Here is a 24,468-nt window from a genome sequence, read left to right as displayed (position 1 = left end):
TTTTTCCTTCCCTACCGCCCAACTCCCCACCCTGCCTCTCAAGTTCCTTGTATCAGAGAGATTATATGATAACTGACTTTCTCTGATTGACTTATTTCGCTCAGCATAATACCCTCTAGTTCCATCTACCTCGTTGCAAATCTGTCTTAACTTTTTTCACACCATTTATCAATACTTGGCTCCTTCCTTCCTTCCTCCTTCCCTTCCTTTCTCTTATCTGTACCTTTAAAATATTAGCTATGAGGGCAGAGCAATTCTTTTTCTTCACAGACATACCATAGCACCAGAGACATTGTTTGGCACTTAGGAAACATTTAAGAAATATTTGTTGAATGAAAAAAAGAAAGTTAATGCCTGAAACATGATAGGTACTTAATATCTGCTAAATGAAAATCTAACACCTAACAGTATCACAGAAGAATTAAAAGGACAGAACCAAATGTAACAGTCATATACAGAGAGAGGAATAAAGGTAGAGCAACAATGAAAAGAACTTCCATGCTTTATAATTTCTGTATACTCATAATTTCTATACTTTTCCAATCTTTTGTAATAAAAATGTTAATCATTTGTATAATAAAAGTAATTTAATAAAAATCCAAAACCCACTAGTGAATAAGAACATACAAAAGCCCTTAGCTTTATAGAGGATTAATTTTTATAAATCAACATCAAATCCATTTAAAGAGTCATGAAAAAAAAATGCTCATCACCACTTCTATTCAACATTGACTTGGAAGTCCTAGTCAATGAAAATTATCCAAAATGTAAATAAATAAGGAAAAATATTGAAAGCTAAAACAATTCATTGCAAAATAAATGATTATGTAGAGAATATAAGAATTTAGAAAAATAAACAAAAATATTAATACTAAACAGTTCAGCAAAGTATTCAAATCAAGAACTATAAACAAAAAATCATTAACTTTTCTATATACCAAACATAACCAATTAAAATGAGATTTTTTTTTAAAGATTTTACTTATTTATTTGACAGACAGAAATCACGAGTAGGCAGAGAGGCAGGCTGAGAGAGGAGGAAGCAGGCTCCCCACTGAGCAGAGAGCAGAGTATTATGCTGGCTTGATCCCAGGACCCTGAGACCATGACCTGAGTCAAAGCCAGAGGCTTTAACTCACTGAGCCCCCAGGGGCCCCTAAAATGAGATTTATTTTTTTTTAAATGAGATTTAAATATGAGATCCTATTCACAAGACAACAGAAACTATAAAATACCTAAATATACACTTATTAACATTAGTTAATATATTAAATATGTTAACTTACATGTCTTAACCATTTCATCCTCACAATAACCCCGATGAGTTATTATTAATCCCAATTCATGGATGAGGAAACTGAAACCCAAAAAGGGTTTTTCATTTGCCCAAGCTTAGCAGAGACTAAACCTAAGTTGTGTGGCACTACAGCCCATCCCCTTCACTATTACTCAACACAATCAACATGAGGAAAACAAGAAAACTACAGACGAAAAACTACTGACTAGTCACACCGTGCTGTTGAATGGAAACACCCAATATTGTAAAGATATAAATTCCTCTCCCAAATGAATCTCTAAATTCAAGGTGATTTCAATTAAAAAAAAAAAAAAAACCCAAGATTTTTTGTGGATCATGATGTGCACACTGATTCCAAAATTCATGTGGAAAAGAATCACATGAATGGAAAGAACATTTTAAAAACAGAAAACAATGAGGGGACATGGCCTTGCCCCTTTTATAAAAATATAAATTAATAAATCAACTGAAATCAAACTATATACTGATACAGGAACACTTAAAGATCAATGAAAGGACATTCTAGAAACACCAATGTTTATAATACTGTTGCAACATCATTTATGATTTATTAATGATGCTGAAACAACAAGAAAATTTACTTGAGGGAAACAAAAAAAACAAATCTACTTCCTTAAACTCAACACATAAATTTCAGAGAGATTACAGAACTAAAAGGAAAAAATGTTCTAAAAAGTATTTTTTAAGTATTTAAGAGGAAATATTGTTCAAATATTGGGATGAAGTAAATCCACTCAACAAGACACAAAATCCAGAAGTTTATAAAGGAAAAAAAAAAGGAAACATTTTACTATATTCTGATTTAAAACTTTTCTAAAACAAAGCATCATAAACAAAACCAAAGAGCTAACTGTATACAGGCATATCTCAAAGATACTACAGGTTCAGTTCCAGACTGCCACAATAAAACAAATATAACAAAGTGAGTCAAATGAACTTTTTGGTTTCCCTATGTATATAACTTACTGTTTACCATATACTGTCATCTATTATTATATCTTTTAAAAAGTACGTACCTTAATCTAAAAGTACTTTATTGCTAAAAAATGCTAATCATCACCCAAGCTTTCAGTGAGGCATAATCTTTTTGCTGGTGCAAGGTCTTGCTTTAATGTCCACAGCTTCTGCCTGATGAGGGTAGTGATTGCTGGGGGGTGGGTTAGCTGAGGCAATTTCTTAAAGTAAGACAACAATGAAGTTGCCTCTGCATCAACTGACTCTTCCTTTCACAAACCATTTCTCTATAGCACACAATGCTCTTTGATAACATTTTATCCACAGAATTTCTCTCAAATTAGAGTTAATCTCCTCAAACCCTTCTGGGGCTTTACCAACTAAGTTTTTATGATATTCTAGATCCTGTGTTGTCCTTTCAGCAATCTTCACAGCATCTTCACCAGGAGTACAGTCTATTTCAAGAAAGCACTTTCTTTGTTCATCCCTAAGAAGCAACTCCTTATCCATTCAGGTTTTATCATGAGGTGGCAGCAATGCAGTCCCACCTTCAGGCTCCACTTCTAGTTCTCTTCCTCTTTCCACCCAATCTGCAGTTCCTTCCTCCACAGAAATCTTAAACCCCTCAAAGTCATCCATGAGAGTTGGAATCAACTTCTTCCAAACTCCTGCTCTTGTATTTGCAAGGTAGTCTGACCTCTTCCCATGAATCAAAAATGTTCTCGATGACATCTAGAATAGTGAATCCTTTCCAGAAGGTTTTCAATTTACTTTGCCCAGATCCATCAGACGAATCACTACCTATGGTAGCTATAGCCTTAGGAAATTCATTTGTTAAATAATAAAACTTACAAGTCAAAATTACTCCTTGATACATGGGCTACAGAATGGACGCTGTGTTAGCAGGCATGAAAACAACATTCATTTCATTGTACATCTGCATCAGAGCTCTTAGGTGACCAAGTGCATTGCCAATGAACAGTAATATTAAAGAAAAACATTTTTTTTCTAAGCAGTAAGTCTCAACAGTAGGTTTAAATATTCAGTAAGCCATGTTGTAAATAGATGTGCTATCCTCCAGGCTTTGTTGTTCTATTTATAGAGCAGAGGCAGAGTAGATTAAGCATTAGTTCGTAAGGAACCTAGGATTTTCAAAATGGTAACTGAGAACTGGCCTCAATTTAGAGTCGTCAGCTGCCTTTAGCTCCTAACATGAGTCAGCCTGTCCTTTGAAGCCAGGCACTGACTCCTCCTCTCTAGCTATCAAAGTCCTAAATAGCATCTTCTTCCAATAGAAGGCTGTTTCATTTACACTGAAAATCTGTTGTTAGTGTAGCCACCTTCGGTAATTCTCTAAACTGGATCTTCTGGATAACTTGTTGCAGCTTCTACATCTTGCTGCTTCATCTTGTACTTTTTTTTTCAGGTATGAATGTATGTATGTATCTGTTTGTTTGTTTGTTTGTTTGAAAGAGAGTGAGTGAAAGAGAAAGCACAAGCAGGGGGAGAGACAGAAGGAAAGAGAGAAGCAGACTCCCCTGCTGGGCAGGGAGCCTGGACAATGACACAGGGCTCAATCACAGGACCCGGGGATCACGTAGAAGGCAGACACTTAACCAACTGAGCCACCAGGCGCCCCTTCACCTTGCACTTTTATCTTATGGAGACAGCTTCTTTCTTTAAACTTCATAAACCAACCTCTGCTAACTTCAAAATTTTCTTTTGCAGCTTCCTCACCTCTCTCAGCCTTTATAAAACTGAAGAGAGTTAGGGCCTTGTTCTGGATTAGGCTCTGATTTAAGGAAAAAATGTTCTATCCAGAACACTCAAATTTTCTACATAACAGGCTGTTTTTGCTTTCTTATCATTCTTATCATTTGTGTATTCACTGAACTAGTACTTTTACTGCATTCACAACTTGGCTAACTGGCTCAAGAAGTCTAGCTTTCAGTAACTAAAATTAATTGTTTCTAGCTTTTGATTAAAAGTGAGAGACACAGGGCTCCTCCTTTAACTTGTACACTTAGAGATCACTGTAGAGATATTAACTGACCTAATTTCAATATTGTTGTATCTCAGGGATCAGGAAAGCCCAAGGGGGAGGAGATGAGATAGGGGAATGACTAGTCAGTGGACCAATCAGAACGCACACAACATTCATCCACTAAGCTTGCCATCTTGTATGGCCGCACTTTGTGGCATTCTGAAACAATTACAATAGCAACATCAAAGATAACTGACCACAGACCACCATAATATAATAATAATGAAAAAGTCTGAAATACTGTGAGAATTACCAAGATGGGGCACAGAGACACAGAGGAGCATTTGCTAGAAAATGGTGCTGACAGACTTGCTTGACAAACAATAACCACAAACCTTCAATTTGTAAAAAATATGCAGTAGCAGTGAGGTGCAATAAAGCAAAGCACAGTAAAATAAGGTATGCCTGCACTGAGAGAAAAGATTAACAATATATAAAAGTTCTTTCACGTTAATGAGCAAAGAAAGAAAACCAATGAAAACAGGTTTTAAAAAGGTAAAGAAATACAAGACAGCCAAAAAATGAAATGATGCTAAAACTCACTAGAAATCAATGATAATCAAATCAAAATATTTTTATTTTATAAATAAATATAATTTATTATAAATAAAATATTTTTCATCCAGCAAATTAGCTAGTAAATTAAAATTAATGTTATCCAATACTGACAAGGGGAGAGAATATTCTCACACACTGCTTATAAATCTCAACTGCTATAGTGTTTTTATACAGAAATATGGCTATACCTTTTTTTTAATGTAAACTCTGCATACCTTTAACCCAGTAATTTCATTTCTAGGTATCTCACGGAAATATTCATATACATGTACAAAGATATGTCAAGAGTGTTCACTGAAGCAACGTTTGACAGAGAAAACTGGAAATCACCCAACTGTCCACAGATAGAGGAATGTGCAAATAAATTATCCTATAGCCAGCCATTACATGGCATACTATATAGCCTTCAAGACCTCATTTTCATATATAGAGAGAAAACAGTGACATAGGTTCCAGCCTTAAATTGCTATTTCTAGGCCTAGATAGATAGTGCTAAATCATTTTAGGTCAAAAAAGAGGATACTTGGGTGCTAACTTTGTAATTACATAACTTGGTCGCTACTTCCCCCCAAACCATGTAGCCTCAAATATTTATATGTATATAAGGTGTTGGTCTTTCTCTAAGAAAACTTCTCTTCCTCTAGCTTAATCTGTCCTCCTTTATTTGGTTTCATTCTCCCATTGCTCCTATACTGACACAAAAGACCAAAGTAGATTTTTCAAACCATATCCAAGAATCAAGAGTACGGTATTGTTCTCTCTATAATAAAGTATACACCCACACATTTTTATTTGTTCCTTAATAAGCTACCTTTTTAAAAGAAATCCACTTTCAGTCACTAAAATCACCAGTTAAGAGCTCACATATTTAAATCCAAAAATACTTGAGACCACATGGTAGAGATGGGGAGGGTGATGACAAGTTACAAAGCTACAAAGTAAGCCCTCCCAAATACCCTTCTTTAACCTAAAGAGATTTAGCATTGTCTAGAACTGGAATTACCAATTTAAGTCTAGTGCCTTAGTCATTAATTACTCTATAGCACATTTGTAATTTTAGACATCTCTGCAGTTTAAAACTGCAGGCCTGGATCAAGAAATCAATAAAAGCATTAAGTATTGTTATGCCCAAAAAAACTCTAAAAAAAAAAAAAAAGAAAGAAAGAAAGAAATAGCAAAAACAAGGGAACAACCTAAATAACCAATGACAGTGGAATGGATGCAAAAACTGAGACATAATCATACAGGGGGATATGAAAATGAACAAACTATAGCTATACACTTACCACTGATGAATTTAAAAAAAAAAAAATACCTGTTTGGCACTGCCTATAATTCTAGGCCAGCTGCAGCTCTGAAGTTAAAACAGCCCACATACTAAAGCTGTATGACCTACCTGAGTCAACTAAGGCCTTCGTGCCCAAGCTGCATCAGTTTAAAGCTAACCATACAACAGTTAAAAAGGACAACAACAAAACAAAACCCTGCATGATAAAATATAGTTCCTGCAAATATCCAAGCTCAAAAAACCCACATGCCTCTTTACTTGTTAAAACATAATACCAAGCCACCCCATTTAAGATTCACCAGAAATACATTTTGCTCCCCAAACGGCAGTCCTTCCCCATTTCTCTAAGTTCCTTCATTATGGAATAGCTCTTCGGTTATTAGGTGTGACTGATCATTTTAATAATGGCCCAGGTATTAACCTGGCTAATCTTCTTTCTCCCTACCCACTGAATCCAGGCTAGTTGTGTACATTTTGTCCTATACATTGTGGTGAAATTGATGAGTAAGTCCCGGAGTCTAGGCCTCAAGATGTCTTACAGCTTCTGCCTTTATTCTCTTGGGACTCAGCTGTCACATGAAGTAATACAAACCACACTAAATTGTAAGCAGAGAGAAGGCCCATTTTCTTGTTACCCACACCAAGGCCCAAACATGTGACTAAAGCCATCCTAGGTACTCTCAGATCACCCAACCCACCAAATGAATTCAGTCACATAAGTGACCCAAGGCACAAAAAGTGCCTAGTTAGTCCATAGAATTTTAAGAAATAATAAATCATTGTTGCTTTGAGTTACTTAAATTGTGAGGTAGATTTTTACATAGCAATATTAATATACTAGGAGAATGCAAATGGTTGAGCAATACCATTTCTGGATATATATCCAAATGAATTTAAAGCAAGGACTCAAATAGGATTTGGAAATCAATGTTCACAGCAGCATTATTCACAATAGCTAAAAGCAGCAAATAACCCAAAGTCTATCAACAGATGAATGGATAAACAAAATGTGGTATATACATACAATGGAATATTATTCCTCTAAAAAGGAAAGAAAAATCAGGATCCGTGGGTGGCTCAGTTGGTTAAGCATCTGCCTTTGGTTCAGGTCATGATTCCAGGATCCTGGGATCAAGTCTCACATTGGGATCCTTGCTCAGTGGGGTGCCTGCTTCTCCCTCTGCTTGTGCGCGCTCTCTCTGACAAATAAATAAAATCTTAGGAAGGAAGGAAATTCTGACATATGCTACAACATGGATGAATTCTGAATATATGTTAAATGATGTAAGCCAGATACAAAGGGACAAATATTGTATGATTTCACTTACGTGAGTTACCTAGAGCAGTTATATTCATTGAAATAAAGTAGAATGATAGTTGCCAGGGGTTGGGAAGCAATATTTTCTTCCTTTCTTTCTTTTTCTTTTTTAGATTTTATTTATTTATTTGAGAGAGAGTGAAAGTAAGAGAGACTGCAAAGGCAGAGGGAGAAATAGACTCGCTGCTAAGCAGAGAGCCCAATGCAGGGCTTGATCCCAGGGCCCTGAGATCATGACATGAGCAGATGGCAGACACTTACCTGACTGAGCCACCCAGGCACCCCTATAAGAATATTTTCAAAGAGGGGGCACCTGGGTGGCTCAGTGGGTTAAAGCCTCTGCCTTCAGCTCAGGTCATGATCTCAGGGTCCTGGGATCGAGCCCCGCGTCGGGCTCTCTGCTCTGCAGGGAGCCTGCTTCCTCCTCTCTCTCTGCCTGCCTCTCTGCCTAGTTGTGATTTCTCTCTGTCAAATAAATAAATTAAAAAAAAAAAAGAATATTTTCAAAGAGGTTGAGAAAACATGAATGAACTACAACTGGAAGTGGAATCTAATACATACTACTAATACTGTTAGTAAAAAATTGTGTGGAGCAGAAAAAAAGATTTAGTTGGACAAATTCACCTTTTGTGAGGGGTTTCAAAACCTATGATTATTCAGTCTTATTCATCAGCAGTACTTTAGAGAAAATATTTGAATCTATCATGTATTAATGAAACAGTAATATCATTTACTCTTACAGACTTTACAATGATCAATTCCATGAATTTTTTTTCAGAAACAGAAGCTAAATATCTTGAATTACCTTACTACAGAGAGGTTTGATGGCTTAGCAATGGGAACATTTTATTGCAATTTTTGAGTTTCAAGACAAGACTGAAATTTTTCTGAAAAAGAACAGCCTTCAACCACTACTGTCAAACACCAAATAGCTTTGGAAATTAGCTTTTCCTGAAGACTCCATAGTGTTTCTTAATGAATTCAACCCTAAATTACAAAATAGTACTTAGGCAAATCATCTTATGGTAAAGTCATTTCAACAGCAACTAATGTTATCTGAATCACCCATAATGGCAAGCTGCTTTATATACTTCCTATGCTGTCAAAGGTTAAAACAAGAAGCCATATCTCCATTACCACACAAATTTGCAACAGTTACATTTTCCAAGCAAACTATAGTTCCAACAATGTTTTTCAGACCTTGGTGCAAGCACAAAAGAAATTTCCCTATTTCAAAGTCCTTTTAACTGTACAAAGACTCCATCTAATTGAGGAGTTTCCACCTAATTTTCAATCAGAAGTGAGGGGCACCTGGGTGGCTTAGTTGATTAGGCAACCGCCTTCGGCTCAGGTCATGATCCTAGGGTCCTGGGATCGAGCCCTGTACCCCATTCCCTGCTCAGCAGGGAGCCTGCTTCTTCCTCTCCCTCTGCAGCTCCCCCCCGCTCCGCTTATGCTTTCCTGCTCTTCTCTGTTAAATAAAATCATTTTTTAAAAAGGTAAAACATTAATATTTGTGGGAAAGGATGCACATCCAATACGAAAGGTTTCCAAACAAAGGAGATTCTCTTTAATTACGCTTAAAAAAAATGATTACCCTAAAATGTAATGACATGTTAAAGAGCAAAAATATCACAAGAATCTAAAAGAATTCTGTAAATGCCTCCCAAACAATGAATATGCTAAATTAAAAGCATATACTCAATGGACATCAATATTTGACAGTCAGGATGAAAACACATTTTCTTTTCTTTTCTTTTTTTTTAAGATTTTATTTATTTATGTGACAGACAGGGATCACAAGTAGGCAGAGAGGCAGGCAGAGAGAGAGGAGGAAGCAGGCTCCCCACTGAGCAGAGAGCCCGATGCGGGGCTCGATCCCAGGACCCTGGGATCATGACCTGAGCCGAAGGCAGAGGCTTTAACCCACTGAGCCACCCAGGCGCCCCCGAAAACACATTTTCAAAGATGAAATATGTAAAGTCTCATTACAAACCAGTATTAACAGATGAACAGTCACAATCAACTTTGATAATGAGAAACACTGAACCCCCCCCCCAAAAAGTCATCCCAATAAAAAGAATTCTACTCTTCTCACTAGTTTATCTGTATTATCAAAAAACTACTATTACAGGGCACATGGGTGGCTCAGTCAGTTAAGGGCCTGCCTTCGGCTCAGGTCATCATCTCCAGGTCCTGGGACTGAACCCCACATCAGGCTCCTGCAAGTCTGCTTCTCTCTCTCTCTCCCTTAGCCCCTTCTCCCTGCTCGTTTTCTCTCTCTCTCTCAAATACATAATTATTTTTAAGTACTATTACTATATTTTGAACTTAATAAAAATTTTATTTAAAATTTGCAGAAATCTAGGGGCGCCTGGATGGCTCAGTGGGTTAAAGCCTCTGCTTCGGTTCAGGTCATGATCCCAGGGTCCTGGGATTGAGCCCCGCATCAGGTTCTCTGCTCAGCAGAGAGCCTGCTTCCCCCTCTCTCTCTCTGCCTGCCTTTCTGCCTACTTGTAATCTCTCCCTCTTTGTCAATAAATAAAATCTTTAAAAAAAATTTTTTTGCAGAAATCTAAAAAAATGCGGAAATTTTTCTTCCTTGTTATAAAAGTACGTACGTCTTTAATTTTGCCTCTTGACTGCCAAAACCTAATAAAAATGTTTGTTATGTAGCAATTTACAGAAAACATTTGGTGACTTCTGGGATATAGACTTCAAAAGGTGTGCTTGGACAACTGGTTGTATGTATTTTTATACAATAGTAATAAAATTAGGTCCATATCCAAATATAAAAAAACAAAACTGTAAAACTCCTAGAAGAAAATAAATCAGATGAAAAAAGCATAAACCATAAAGATGAAAAAACCTGATTAAATTTTGGGACTTTATAAACAAAGGGTGAAGAAAAGCTATATAGACTTAGAGAATATATTTGCAACTCATATAACCAATAAACGATTCAAAATATATAAAGAATTCTTAAAAGTCAATTTTTTTTAAAGATGTTATTCATTTATTTGACAGAGAGAGACAGCAAGAGAAGGAATACAAGCAGGGGGAGTGGGGGGGGGGTGTGGAGAAGGCTTCCCACCAAGCAGCAAGCCCAATGAGGTGCTTGATCCCAAGACCCTGGGATCACGACCCAAGCCAAAGGCAGATGCTTAACAACCAAGCCACCCAGGCACCCTGCAAGTCCATTTTAAAGAGGAAAAGAAAAAACACCCTCGCCCCAAAATAGGCAGTTCATAAAAGGAGAAATCCAAAGGCCAGGAAACATGAAATAATGCTTGATTTTTTTTTTTAAGATTTTATTTATTTATTTGACAGACAGAGATCGCAAGTAGGTAGAGGCAGGCAGAGGGAGGCGGGGGGAAGCAGGCTCCCTGCTGAGCAGAGCGCCCGATGTGGGGCTCGATCCCAGGACCTTGGGATCATGACCCAAGCAGAAGGCAGAGGCTTAACACACTGAGCCACCCAGGTGCCCCGAAATAATGCTTGATCTTATTAGTAATAAGGGAAAATGCAAACAAAAGGGCTTTTTAGAAGAGAAAAATAGCCACCTGGGTGGCTCAGTCAGGTTAAGGATCTGACTCTTGATTTCTGCTCAAGTCATGATCTCAGGCTCATGAGACTGAGCCCCCTGCTGGGCTCCGCACAGGGAATGGAGTCCCCTTAAGATTCTCTCTCTCCCTTTGCCCCTCCCACTCCACTCGTGCTCACACACCTGCTCTCTCTCTAAAAAAAAAAAAAGAAAGAAAGAAAAGAAAAATGTTTCCTACAGATCAGATTCTCAATAATTTTTAAATCTAACAATATCAAGAGTTGGTAGAAAGGTACAGGAGGAGGAACCCTAATGCTCTATTGGCATAAATGTAAAATAGTACAGCCAGTTAGAAGAGTACTTTGGCAACATCTAGTTAAAAATGAGTTGTTTCGGGGCGCCTGGGTGGCTCAGTGGGTTAAAGCCTCTGCCTTCAGCTCAGGTCATGATTTCAGGGTCCTGGGATCGAGCCCCGCATCGGGCTCTCTGCTCAGCAGGGAGCCTGCTTCCCCCCCACTCTCTGCCTGCCTCTCTGCCTACTTGTGATCTCTCTCTCTGTCAAATAAATAAATAAAATCTTTAAAAAAAATTAGTTGTTTCAATTATTAATATACACACTCTCAAATATGTACCCAAGGAGTCATGTATAAAATGTTCACTGAACACTGGGAACAAGTTAAATGTCCAACTATCAGAGAAAAGATAAATGGTGGCATAATCATTAAAAAAAAAAAAAAAACAGAAAACTGGGAATAAGCTAAACAACCAGTAATAGGAAAATAGAAAAATTATGATGTATTCATACAAGATAGTATTAAACAGCATTTAACATAGAGTATGATACTTATTAGCACTGACAAATCTCAAAAGCAATGTTATACCAAAAAAAAAAAAGCAGGTCATGAGACATTACTATGACAACTTCTTTTTATATGTCTTAAAACAATATATAGTGTTTACAGATAAATGTTTATTTGATAAAAAGTATAAAAATTTACATAGGAATGGTATATATATCTAATTTAGATAGTGATTAATACTGTGAAAAGAGGGTAGGCAGTGAAATGGGAGGAGCAATTATAAAGAATTTCAACTGTATTGCTATGGTTTTATTTCCTTAAAAAAAATTTTTTTTAGGGGTGCCTGGTGGCTTTGGCTCGGGTCATGATCCCAGGGTTCTGGAATCAAGCGCTGCTTGTCCCTCTGCCTCCACCTCTGGCTTGTGCGCTCTCTCTCAGACAAATAAATAAAATGTTAAAAAAAAATTTTTTTTTATCTGAAACAAAAATGAGAAATGATAAAAAAAAAAAGACTAAAAAACGTATCTTTATATAACAATCAGGCCAGAGGAGAAAAGGATGGAGTCAGAGATGTAAGCAAGACTATGAAACAGGCACGAATTATCTAGGCACTGGGGATACAGCAGTGAATAAAACAAACTCCTTATTCTCAAAAACCAGTAAATATACAGTATATCAAATGGCAATAAGTGTTATGAAGAAACATAGCCGTAAGAAAGGGTATAGGGATTGAAAACCTGAGTAGAATTGTTACTTTATATAGGGTGCTATTTAAAGCCAATGAAACTGAATGAGATAACACAGAGAGCAAAGGAAAACAGGGAAAAGAAGAGGTCTGAGGACTGAGGCCTCAGCACTCCAAAATTTAGAGGTCAAGGAAATAAGGAGGAATCCTCATATGGAGGAATCTTTGAATGAAGCAGAAAGAGTAGAACAGTACTGATTGACCTGGGAGCCATCTGAAAAAAGCATTTCAAGAAAAGAATGATAAACCATGTTATACGATACTGAAAGGCCAAGTAAGATAAGAACTTGAGAACTAACCAACTGTAAAGGATACCGGTGATCTTGAAAACAGCTATTTTGATACAGCAATAACGGCAAAAGACCACTCTGAGTTCAAGAAATAATGTGAGTGTTGGGGCACCTGGGTGGCTCAGTGGGTTAAGCCTCTGCCTTCGGCTCAGGTCATGATCTCAGGGTCCTGGGATCAAGCCCCGCATAGGGCTCAGCAGGGAGCCTGCTTCCCCTTCTCTCTCCGCCTGCCTCTCTGCCTACTTGTGATCTCTGTCTGTCAAATAAATAAATAAAATCTTTAAAAAAAAAAAAAAAAGGAGAAGAAGAAAAGAAATAATGTGAGTGTCAACTATACATCAATAAAAAAAATTTTTTTTTTAATAAAAAAATTTTTAATGATGCTGTGGACATTCTCAAAAAAAGATATAATGGAAATAAATAAACTGCAAATTTCAAGTATAGACCATTCTTTTTTTTTTTTTTAAGATTTATTTATGAGAGAGATAGAGCATACAGATGTACATGCATGAATAGGGGAAGGGCAGAGGAAGAAAATCTTCAAGCAGACTCCCTGCTGAGCATGAAGCTCCACTCGATCCCACAATCCATGAGATCATGACCTGAGCAGAAACCATGAGCTGGAGGCTCAATTGACTGAGCCACCCAGATGCCCCAAATACAGACAATTCTTATAACAAGCTTTAAAGCTATAAAGCTATAAAGAAAACCAAGAAACTTGAGTAGCTGGAAGGGTGTAACTCAGAGGGGATATGGAATAGTATCTCTTCTCTGAAGACAGGAACAATAAAACATATTTGTGTACTCAAAGAAATGATCCAGTGAAAGGGGAAAACAGATGATGCAAAACGAAAGGGGAAAAATTGTTAGAATAATTGATGGATAGTATCGATAAAGGGGATGGGTAGTGCAAAAATGGAGCAATGGGTCTTAAAGAGGTATAGACATGTGACTTACGAGTAACAGAAGAAAAGTCATGTAAGATTCCAAGAGACAAAAATTTCGGAATAAGGGGGAAAGATAAATTTAACTTATAAAAATATAAAACAGCTTGAAAAAAATTGCTACAGGGGTACATAAAGAAGTAAATAGCTCAAATGTGGGATGGTAGGACTGAAGAAAGAGTCAGAAAGGATTCACAAGGGGCATCTGGCTGGCTCAGTCAGGACAGCATGCAACTCTTGGTCACAGAGATTACATACATACATACATAAAAGGACTCACAAAGGAGGTAATGCTTCAACTCACAAGGCAAACTTGACCAAAGAGTACAGTGTGCCAAGAGAAAGAGTACAAAACAGCACAGCAGAAGACAGAGCTAGGAAGAAACCAAAAATTGAGGGGCTTGGAGCTTATCTGCCCCAGTAAGAAGTCTGCTTAGAAGGAACCAAATGAGAGAACACAATCCATTTATACTAATCAGTGTCCGTACCTGCTCAGAATGTGTTTTCACAGAACAAATTTTAGGCTATCATGTAATAAGAGCACTATCTAATAGGGTTACTGCAAAGATTAAATGAGGTAATCTACATAAACTCCTTAGAACAGGACCTAGTACATAGTAAGCAACAAATACAGTTATTATTTAGTAATAGTAAGCAACAAATACAGTTATTTACTAATAACTCAACAAATACAGTTATTAGTATTAGGAGAAGCAATATTACTGTTGGTTTCAGTAATAAAAATACTCTATAAACACCTCTCCAAAGGACCAAGTTAACTTTTCAAACTACGGTCTACTTCCAAACCTTTTTAAAACAGTTAAATTCTGGTCCAACCATGTAACTGAGCCCTTCCAGCCACCACCTCCCCACCCTAATACTAGAAAGGGCTATGATAAAGGGCCTTTAATCTACTCAACTTCCTGTGAGTTGCACTTACTTCATTCTGGGAAACAGTATGAATATGAGGTCTATGTCAGAGTGGAAGTCCCAGAATAAACCAATCTTCTTGCCTACAAGGTCTCCCTTTTAGAGAATATCCTTGAAACAGACCAGATCACCAGAGGTTACCCTACATACCTACCAAATTCATTATGATTGGGTTCACTCCCAAAAGACTCTGTAGGGAATAAACAGGCTTCTTAGGTAAAGAAAATCTGACAATCTATCTTTTAAAATAGTAATGATTAGATTACAGTATTATCGTATACCTACACAATGGACTGCTAGGTAGACAAAGTATATTGAGAAACAATAAGAAAATGTTCATGACCATTTTTTTAAATGTATATCAAAACAGTATGGAACTGGCACAAAACAGACATATAGATCAATGGAATAGAATTGAGAGCCCAGAAATAAACCAATACACACTTTTATGATTATGACAAAAAAGGCAAAAATATACAATGAGGAAAAGACAGTCTCTTCAATAAATGGTGGTAGAAAAACTGGACAGCTACATACAAAAGAATGGAACTGAACCACTTTCTTTCACCATACACAAAAATAAACTCAGAATAGATTAAAGACCTAAATGTAAGACCTAAAACCATAAAACTCCCAAAAGAAAACACAAGCAGTAACCTCTTGCACAGCAACCTTAGCAATACTTTTCTGGATAAGTTTACCCAGGTAAGGGATAACAAAAGCAAAAATAAATGGGGACTGTATCAAACTAAAAAGCTTTTGCAGAGAATGAAGCCATCAACAAAATGAAAAGGCAACCTCCTGAATGGGAGAACGTATTTGCAAATGATATATTGAATAAGGGGTTAACAGCCAAAATACAGAACTCATACAAGTCAACACCAAAATATAATCTGATTAAAAATGGGCAGATGACCTGAATAGACATGTTTCCAAAGAAAACATACACATGACCAATAGAAACATGAAAAGATGCTTACTAATCACAAATCAAAACCCAATGAGAAACCACCTCACACCAGTCAGAATAGCTAAAGACAAGAAGTAACGAGGCAAGGATGTGGAGAAAAGGGAGTTGTTGTGCACTATTAGTGAGTGTGTAAACTGGTGCAATCACTACGGAAAACAGTATAGAGGTTCCCCAAAAACTAAAAATGCAAGTACCATAGGATCCAGCAATTCCACTTCTGGGTATTTACCCAAGAAAAATGAAAACACTAATTCAAAAAGATATACACACCCCTATATTTACTGCAACATTACTTACAACAGCCAAGATATGGAAGGAACCTAAGTACCCACTGATAGATGAATGCATAAAGATGTGGTGTACATACACATGGAATATTAACTCAGTCATGAAAAAGAATGAAATCTTGCCATTTGTGAAAACATGGGTGGAACTACAGGAGTATACTAAGTGAAATAAGTCAGAGAAAGACAAATACCATATGACCTCACTTACATAAGGAATCTGTACAACAAAACAAACAACAACAAAGAAAAATATAAAGAACAACTAGTCATCACCAGACGGGAGATTGTAGAGGGACAGGTAAAATAGGTAAAGGAAATTAAGAGGTACAAACTTCTAGTTATAAAATAAATAAGTCACAGGGAAGAAGAGTACACCATTGGGAATATAGTCAATAATACTGTTAACAATTTTGTGTGGTGATTTATCATGATGAGCATATGACAACAGATAATTTGCAAATCATTATGCTGTACACCTGAAACTTATATGTCAAGTATACTTCAATTAAATATATATATACACACACATATATATACACACACACACAAATTATAAATGCATAGGAATAAAGGTTATAAAAATATAGTTACAAATGGTTAATGCTGAATGGAATGATTACAGGGATTTTTTTAAATTTTCTTTTCACTATCTAAATTTCCTACAATGACCATATAATAACTTTTATTTACTGACTGATCTTTTGTCATTATTAAAAAGTAAATAATACAAGTCAAATTCCTCTCAGCTTTCCCTAGACAAATAAGCTTACTATCATTCCTAACTATCTCCGTACATATCTAAACATAAAAAATTGTATTTTAGGTAAACATATAATGGGAGGTGTTATTTTTTCCATTTAAAAATGGAATTATACAATGTATTTTGGGTAGCAACCAGCTGTTTTCACTCAACAATAAGACACAGGACATCTTTCCATTTTAATATATAAAACCATCTCTTTTTTAATGGCTACATATTGTAGTCATTATATAGTAACCTAATCTTTAGCCAACTAATGGACAATAAAATTGCTGATTTTTTGCTATTACAGTGCTGCAAATATAATTGGGAACATAGTAAAATGATAACTAACATCTGATTGCTAACTAGCTGCCAAGCTCCGCAAGCTTCTACATGAATTAAATACACTACAATTATTACTATACACATTACTACTTATATAATTTATATTTTCTTCTGTAACGTACCCATTCATACTGTTTTCCTTGAATATCAGTTTTGTTTTAATCTAAAAATTTAATCTAAAAAATTTCTGGAGGGCACCTGGGTGGTTCAGTCGGCTAAGCATCTACCTTCAGCTCAGGTCATGATCCCAGGGTCCTGGGGCCAAGCCCCACGTTGGGGTCCCTGCTCAGCAATAAGCCTGCCTCTCCCTCTGCCTGCTGCTCCCCCTGCTTGTGCTCTCTGTCATATGAATAAATACAATCTTTAAATAAATAAATAAATTCTGGGGTGCCTGGGTGGCTCATTCAGTTGGGCATCTGCCTTTGGCTCAGATCATGATCCTGGGGTCCTGGTAACCAGCCCCAAGGCCAGCTCAGCTCCCTGCTCAGCAGGGAGTCGGCTTCTCCCTCTCCCTCTGCTTCTCCCCCCAACTAGCGTGCTCTCACTTTCTCTCTCAAATAAATCAATAAAATCTTAAAAATAAATAAATAAATAAATAATAAAAATAAAAAATTTCTGGCAGAATATCTCCAAGAGTTCCATGAAAACACCTAGCATACGACCACTCATGCAATTATACATTCTACAAATATTATTTGAGAACCTACTATGTGCTGGACACTAAGTGAACAAGAGGGCATGGTCTCATGGGTTGTTAGCCTAGCTAAAAACTGAGTTAATATGGGGAAAGAAAAAAAGTAAAAAAGGAATATGTCAATTAGAGAAAAAGTAGTATATATCAGTGTACACCATTCAATACACAATTGTAATTACCTTAAGATCTTAAGTTATTTATTTAACAGAGAGCACAAGCAAGGGGAGTGGCAGGCAAAGGCAGAGAGAGAAGCAGGCTCCCCACTAAGCAGAGAGCCCGATGTGGGACTTAATCCCAAGACCCTGGGATCGTGACCTGAGCCAAAGGCAGACGCTTAACCAACTGAGCCACCCAAGCAACCCTATAACTACCTCTTACACCAGTCTTGCCTCATCCTATGGATCTTAATTATCTTTAGATTAATCTAAAAACACCGGTTTACTTATGTCATTTTCATTATCAAGAACCCACAGTTTCTCTTAGTTATTTCCCAAATATACTTCACCTATTCTCTACATTAGCTATTTCAATCTTTATCACTGAAGGCTTCCTCTGTTTCCTACCACTTCCCCCACAACTTCTTAAAAAACCACTTAAGTAAACTCCAGTGCCTACTTTGCAGAGGGAAAAAAGTCTATAAAGCAATGCTTTCAACACCGAACTGCCTGCATCCATACTCTTCATTACACCTTTCTCCATTTTCAACAGAGATTTTCTATTTCTCTAAAACAAATCCCCTCATAAATACTCTTGACCCTGCCACTTCACAATCATCTTAAGGATCTTGTTCCCTCTATTGTCTTCTGTATCTTCAACCTCTTTCTCTACTGATTCCTTTTTTCCTCAGGCAATAAACGTGCTCATGTCTCTTCTGTCTTGAAAAAATTCTCCCTTGACCCCATATAATAATACTTCATCCTAAAACCTCCTCAGCCCCTCCCCTTTAAAACCAAACTTCTTGCAGAAATATCTATCTAAAATTTCTCATTTTGTAACTCACTGCAATCTAGCTTCTGCCTCCCTACCATTCCTTTGAAACTGTTTTCATAGGGGCCAAATAATTTCTTGGGTCTCCACAAGACTGTTCTCAGTTCTTACATTACCTGACTTGTCAGAATAATCTAATAATGTAATACTTAAAGCATTCTTCTTCCAATGGCTCCTCACTTTTGAAAAAAGGTTAGGGAAAGGACATTAGCATTTTCTCCTGCTCCCTGACTGCTCCTTTTCAACTTCAATGATTTATGAGTTGCTCCTCTTCTGTGTCCTTAAAGGTCCTCAGCCTTAGAGAGATTAATGTGCTCAAGGTCACATAACTAATGATGGAAAACTAGATACACAAAGGACTGACAATGCCATACTTTACACATTCTAGCACCTATTACATTTAATGCATTTGTGCTTCAGTATCTGTTCCCTAACTCTACTAGGAGTCTAAATGAACTAGAATTCTTTTTAATGGGCTAGAGATCTCTTTAATGCTAAATATTATTTCCAAAAGAAACATTTTAGTTAAAAATGTTCTTCCTCTTCTTACCAGCCCATCAGTCCACATTGAAGAAATCAGTCTAAGGAATTGTAACAAAGATACATTTATTAAAGTCATATTAGTATTCAGAAGATTTAATGTGTTTCAACCATAGACGCACTGACTTTGTTAATGGAGCTCGAATCTCACAAGGAATTTGTCTCTACAAAACTAAGAAGGTACAATCGACATCAAGTTTTAAGTTCAGGTATCAGAACAAGGGGTTGGACGGTGTCAAGTTTCTAGAATTTATATAAATGTAAGTACATGATTTCTTTTGTAGCTCTCAGATTCTATAATCTTACCAATAAGATGTATTGTAATTGCTGTCTCATATACGAAAAAAAAAGCAAAAAGCATCACTATTCCAGGCGGTTTTAGTTGAAAAGATCAAGAAATAAACCCACGTTCTTCCCATCCAATACAAAAGAAAATGTTATCTGATGTATATTCTGATTTCTGAGATTTGCCTAAAGCTTCTGCTCAGAAGTGTGTCACCCCACTCTTAACTTTGCGAAGCCAGCATATGTTCACTTGGATTGTGAACATCCTTCTATTCATCAGCATATAATAGTAAACAACATTCAGAAATAACCTGTACCTTATTCAGTACACATTCATTATTTTCTTTGGTATATTGAGAATTTATTAAGATAACCAACCTCTCACTTGTAACAGTCTGAACAAAATTTAAAAGAGCTTGCCCTTCAGAAACTTATAAGACTTTTCATATTGTTCTTCTCCCCTTCCCCACAGAAAAACACAGGACTTTTTACAAACTGGTTAAACATGGAAAATGTTTTATTTTATTTTATTTCATTTTGGGGAAGCTGGGTGGCTCAGTCAGTTAAGCGTCTGCCTTCGGCTCAGGTCAGGATCCCAGGGATCTGGGATCAGGTTTCTCTTGTCAGGCTCCTTGCTCAGTGGGGAGCCTGCTACTCCCCCTGTGCTCCCCTCTCTCTCTGACAAATAAATAAAAGCTTAAAAAAAATAAGATTTTTATTTTTAAACAATCTCTATACCCAACATGGGGTGCGAACTCACAATCCCAAGATCAAGAGTCACATGCTTCACAGACTGAGCCAGCCAGGTGCCCCAGTGTTTTATACTCATTTAAGTCAATCCAAACTTCCTAACTGCTCTTCCTTATTAAAATAATTTACTATTTAGACTGAAGTAAATAATTCTGTCCTTCTAGTTTCCACTTTATACCAATAAAGATTTGAACAGTAGTTTCCAACCTGAAGTCCCTTAACTCCTGCAGATGAGAAGGAAATCAACATTTACCACTTATACAGATCCCTAAAAAAACAGAATGGATGTCTTGCAGGTACGTTTAACATTTCAAAAAAGCTGAATACAAATTACACATATACGTAAGTAAAATTCCACAGGCTATTACTTAATAAATGCAGACTGGTATGCAAATCTTTCCAGTCTTTATTTCCCCCATAATATTCCTTTACTCAGGTCTGCCTCTGGGGCTTATTCACACACTCAAAACACACATAATCACAATATGATGGATATGTACTGTAATAGACCATGTACAAAATCCTACTGAAATACAGTGAAAGGAGGAATTGGTTCTACATGTAAAAACTTAACAGAGATAACATCTGAGAGGGTGCTGGAAGAATAATTCAGCTCTCTGGGCTATAAATGCCTCACGTCTGTTTCTGACTACAAAACTCACAGAATTTCTCTTTAGGTTAGGTAAGTCTTTAAAGATCGTCTAGTATGGAGGTTTTCCAACTTTATTCTACAGTCACAGAATCTTGGGGTGGCTCAGTTGGTTAAGGGTCCAATTCATGATCTCAACTCAGGTCTTGATCTCACAGTCATGAGTTCAAGCCCTGCATTGGGCTCCATGCTGGGCGTGAAGCCTACTTTAAAAAAAAAAAAAAAAAAAGAAACAAAACTTTTCTTTTTAAGTCTAATTGAAACTTGCAGTATGTAAGATAGATAGAAATGGACCTGCTATTTGAAAGGAGAAAGTTGCTGGAAAACACTGTTGTTCTAACCAACCCCATTCACTTTAAAATAAGAACTGACACTAAGAAGAACAATGATTTGATAAAAGACCACATCAAAATAGAAATGCAACAATATATTCAAAGAATACCCCTGAAGTATTACCTCTTCTTTTAAGTCTTTCTTAATTTTCCCCCTAGAGGTAGTCTGTAACTCCTTATATTACTCCCCAATATATCTAGTATGTACTTCCATTATGGTTTCTATAAAACGTTAGTGTCCTAATTTTACCTTTTTTTTTTTTAAAACGTGCGTGCCACTCTTCGAGATTGGAAGCTCCCTGAAGGCAGGGACTGTCTTACTCATTTTTGTATGCCCAGCACTGAGGGTAAGTTACAGTCAGTCAAGTTTTAGAAAAGATTTAAGATTGTGCAACACCTGACACACAGGAGAACTTAAGCATTTGTCAAATAAATTTACCAAAATGAGGTCATTAAATGAAATATCTAAAGCAGTTAGAACAGTATTTGACACAGAGTGTATATTCTATAAACATGAGCTATTATATATAATTTTATATAGGCAGAAAAAACTGAAGCTGTTACTCAACATTTCATCTGGAAAGTAAGCACCTTTCATCAAGGTTTCAATTTGCTCATTCACATATTACTAATGTAACCATCCTCATTTTTGACAAGAAAAAGAAAAAATTGATCCCACCACAAATATCTCTTGACCCTACAGCCTGCAAAAAATAGTACAAAGAGCTGTATACTGTTAATCTCTAGGCTCGGGCATGAAAGGAGAAATTAGGCCAGTCTTAAACTTGGGGCTAAATCACTTCTTTCTAGACCTCAGTTTCAGGCATTTGTCAAGTGGGAGTAATGCGGAGTGGAAAAGATTACCTCCAAGGTTCTTTCCCCCTCTAATACTATAGAGGCTTATAAGAAATTGGGATCTAGAATCCTTCACCTTCCAACCCAAATGAATAAGAACATTATAAAAATCAGTAAATGGTGCACTGGGTTTGGTGCCAAATCGACAGTTTTAATATCAGCTGCTACTCAGCTGTGTAATTCTAAGAAGCCAACTCTCTGGATCTCATTTCTTCAACCTGGAAAATGAAGCCATTGGACAATATGATCTCTCTTTACATCACAGTCACAACATTCTATGAAATAAGCTACCTCTGAAAGACATAATCAGGCGGGGAATTGAGCCACCAATTTAATTAAAGATGTTCAGAGGATTCCAGCATAAAAGTAGACAATTTCAGGATTAGAAGAAACCTCACAAGTCTTCTATGACTCACCCAACTGAGAGCCAAGTCCTCTCTAACAAGACCTTGGAAGAGATCCCCCATTCTAGTAAATGAAGAACAACCCATGGAAACAAGCCACTTCATCTTGGGCCAACTACGATGCCTAGGTTCTTTTACTGAGGCCATACCATCCTCTAGCAACTTCCACCCATTAGTTTTACCCCATTTTCAGCCATGGGCACCTAAAATATTTCTGGATAGTGATAATATGCCCCTTAAATATCCTCTCCAGAATTAAAATTGCCAACTCCTTCAACCTTTCCTCATAACATAATACCAAGACTCCCTCACCATCCAGCTTGCCTTCCTCAAAGAACCATCCATTCTTGCTTTGGTGAATGCCAAAATTACTCGAACAGCCCTTTCCATTCTGACATCCTGATTCCTCGTAGAACCCAAGATTTTGCACTTGTCCAGCTGAAACCACATGGAAGCCCCTAATTGCCCTTGCCACCTCCACCCAAGAAGCACTTGGGATGGGAAGTGTGCCCCTGTTGCTCCTTCGGGAAACAGAGACAAGAAGTGACGGCGTCAGCAACAGAGAGGCCCGCACCCCGGCTCTCCTCCCCGGTCCAAGCCTCCTCCCTCACCGGTATTGCTTGGGGTCGCTGGGAGACTTGACGATCTCAGGGTCTCCGGCATTATTAATAGGCCCCCTCCGTCCCTCCTCCTCAGATTCATCAGCTCCTAGACGGGCAACCCGGCCGCTCTCGCCCAAATCCTGTCCGTTGGGCTGCAGGTCAGGACAGCTGCAGCTAGACTTCGCCTTGTTCCTTCCAGGCATGATCGGAATAGCAAAGGGTCCGGCAGCAGCCGAGTCTTCACACTGACCCCGCGCTTGGATTCTCCACAGCGCCGCGAGCTCCCGCCCGGCCTCACACCACAACTTCCTCCCGGTGGCACAGACTGCAGCAACCGTGACTCTCCTCAGCATTCACCACCAAGCCGGAGCCATGAGCATCCCGCTCGCCAGGGACAACCTCTTCCTCCTCCTCCTCCAGCCGCTCCTCCTCCTCCGCGTTCCAGAGGCGGCGGCGGCCGGCGCTGGTGCTGCCGCAGCCGCTGGGGAGGACAGGCCCGAACCCCTCCCCCAACCCGGTGTGCCTCACGCCAGCTTCCCTCATACCCCCGCCCTCCCGGCCGCCGATGACGCTACTAGCCAATCAGGTGGCAAGAAGAGAGGTCACGCTCATGCAAACCACCAATGGGAACAGGGAATAAAAGGAACCAAAGCGACCGGGCCGGATTCTCGGAGCACCTGGAAACCTTGGGTGGGCGGGGCGAGGAAGAAGAGGCGGAGACAGTGGCGCGGAGGACGACGGGAAGAAAAGCGCTTGCGCCGCGTTTATGACGTACGAGTGGTGTTGGTGTGAGACAGGCGCTGAATAATGCTCCGCGGCTCTTAAAAAAAATATTCCCCTTGTGAGAAAACTGGGAAGCGAGTGGAGAAAATCAAATTCTAAGTTTCCCCCCCAATTGTATATTTTTTGTATTCTGCCTTCACACCTGGGGCGTAGCCTTCAGCCATGACTCAGCACGTAAAAAGCGGAACGCCGGAAGTATTTTTCGCGGCCGGATGGAAGCTGCGAGGCAGTGAAGCTGAGCTGTATGCCGGAGATAGTGGTTGTGCTTTTCCGTCTTATCGCCTGGAAAACGTTGGTGCTATTCCCGCTCAGAGCCTAAGAAAGTGCTTGAAAGACTAGTATAGATGTGCTCATTCTTCCATTCGAGAACATTAGCTGCTCCACAGCCTAGAGTTCACAGCGTGTCTGCTGCCCTCAAGTACCTTTTTCTCAAGTTTTTCCTGCTTCTAATGGTCTTTGGTGGGCCATCATTTACAATGTAACTGAGACAGACATACTTGAAAAATATAA

General features: G+C 38.0%; 1 protein-coding gene across 3 annotated transcripts in view; it reads right to left on the bottom strand.

Moving 5' to 3' along the window:
• Positions 1-23,724, bottom strand: part of NRDC (nardilysin convertase) — a 108,674-nt gene extending 84,950 nt beyond the window's left edge. For all 3 annotated transcript variants that reach the window (XM_080802605.1, XM_080802604.1, XM_080802603.1), the window contains exon 1: positions 23,185-23,724. In XM_080802605.1, the coding sequence (XP_080658731.1) occupies positions 23,185-23,528 (344 nt within the window). In that variant the 5' untranslated portion in view covers positions 23,529-23,724. The remainder of the gene's footprint in view (positions 1-23,184) is intronic.
• Positions 23,725-24,468: the final 744 nt, after the last annotated feature.

Source organism: Martes martes (assembly GCF_963455335.1).
Source record: "Martes martes genome assembly, chromosome: 4".
NCBI classification, from domain to species: domain Eukaryota; kingdom Metazoa; phylum Chordata; class Mammalia; order Carnivora; family Mustelidae; genus Martes; species Martes martes.
The sequence above is the reverse complement of the archived record's forward strand: the minus strand, read 5'-3'. Positions and strand labels throughout refer to the sequence as shown.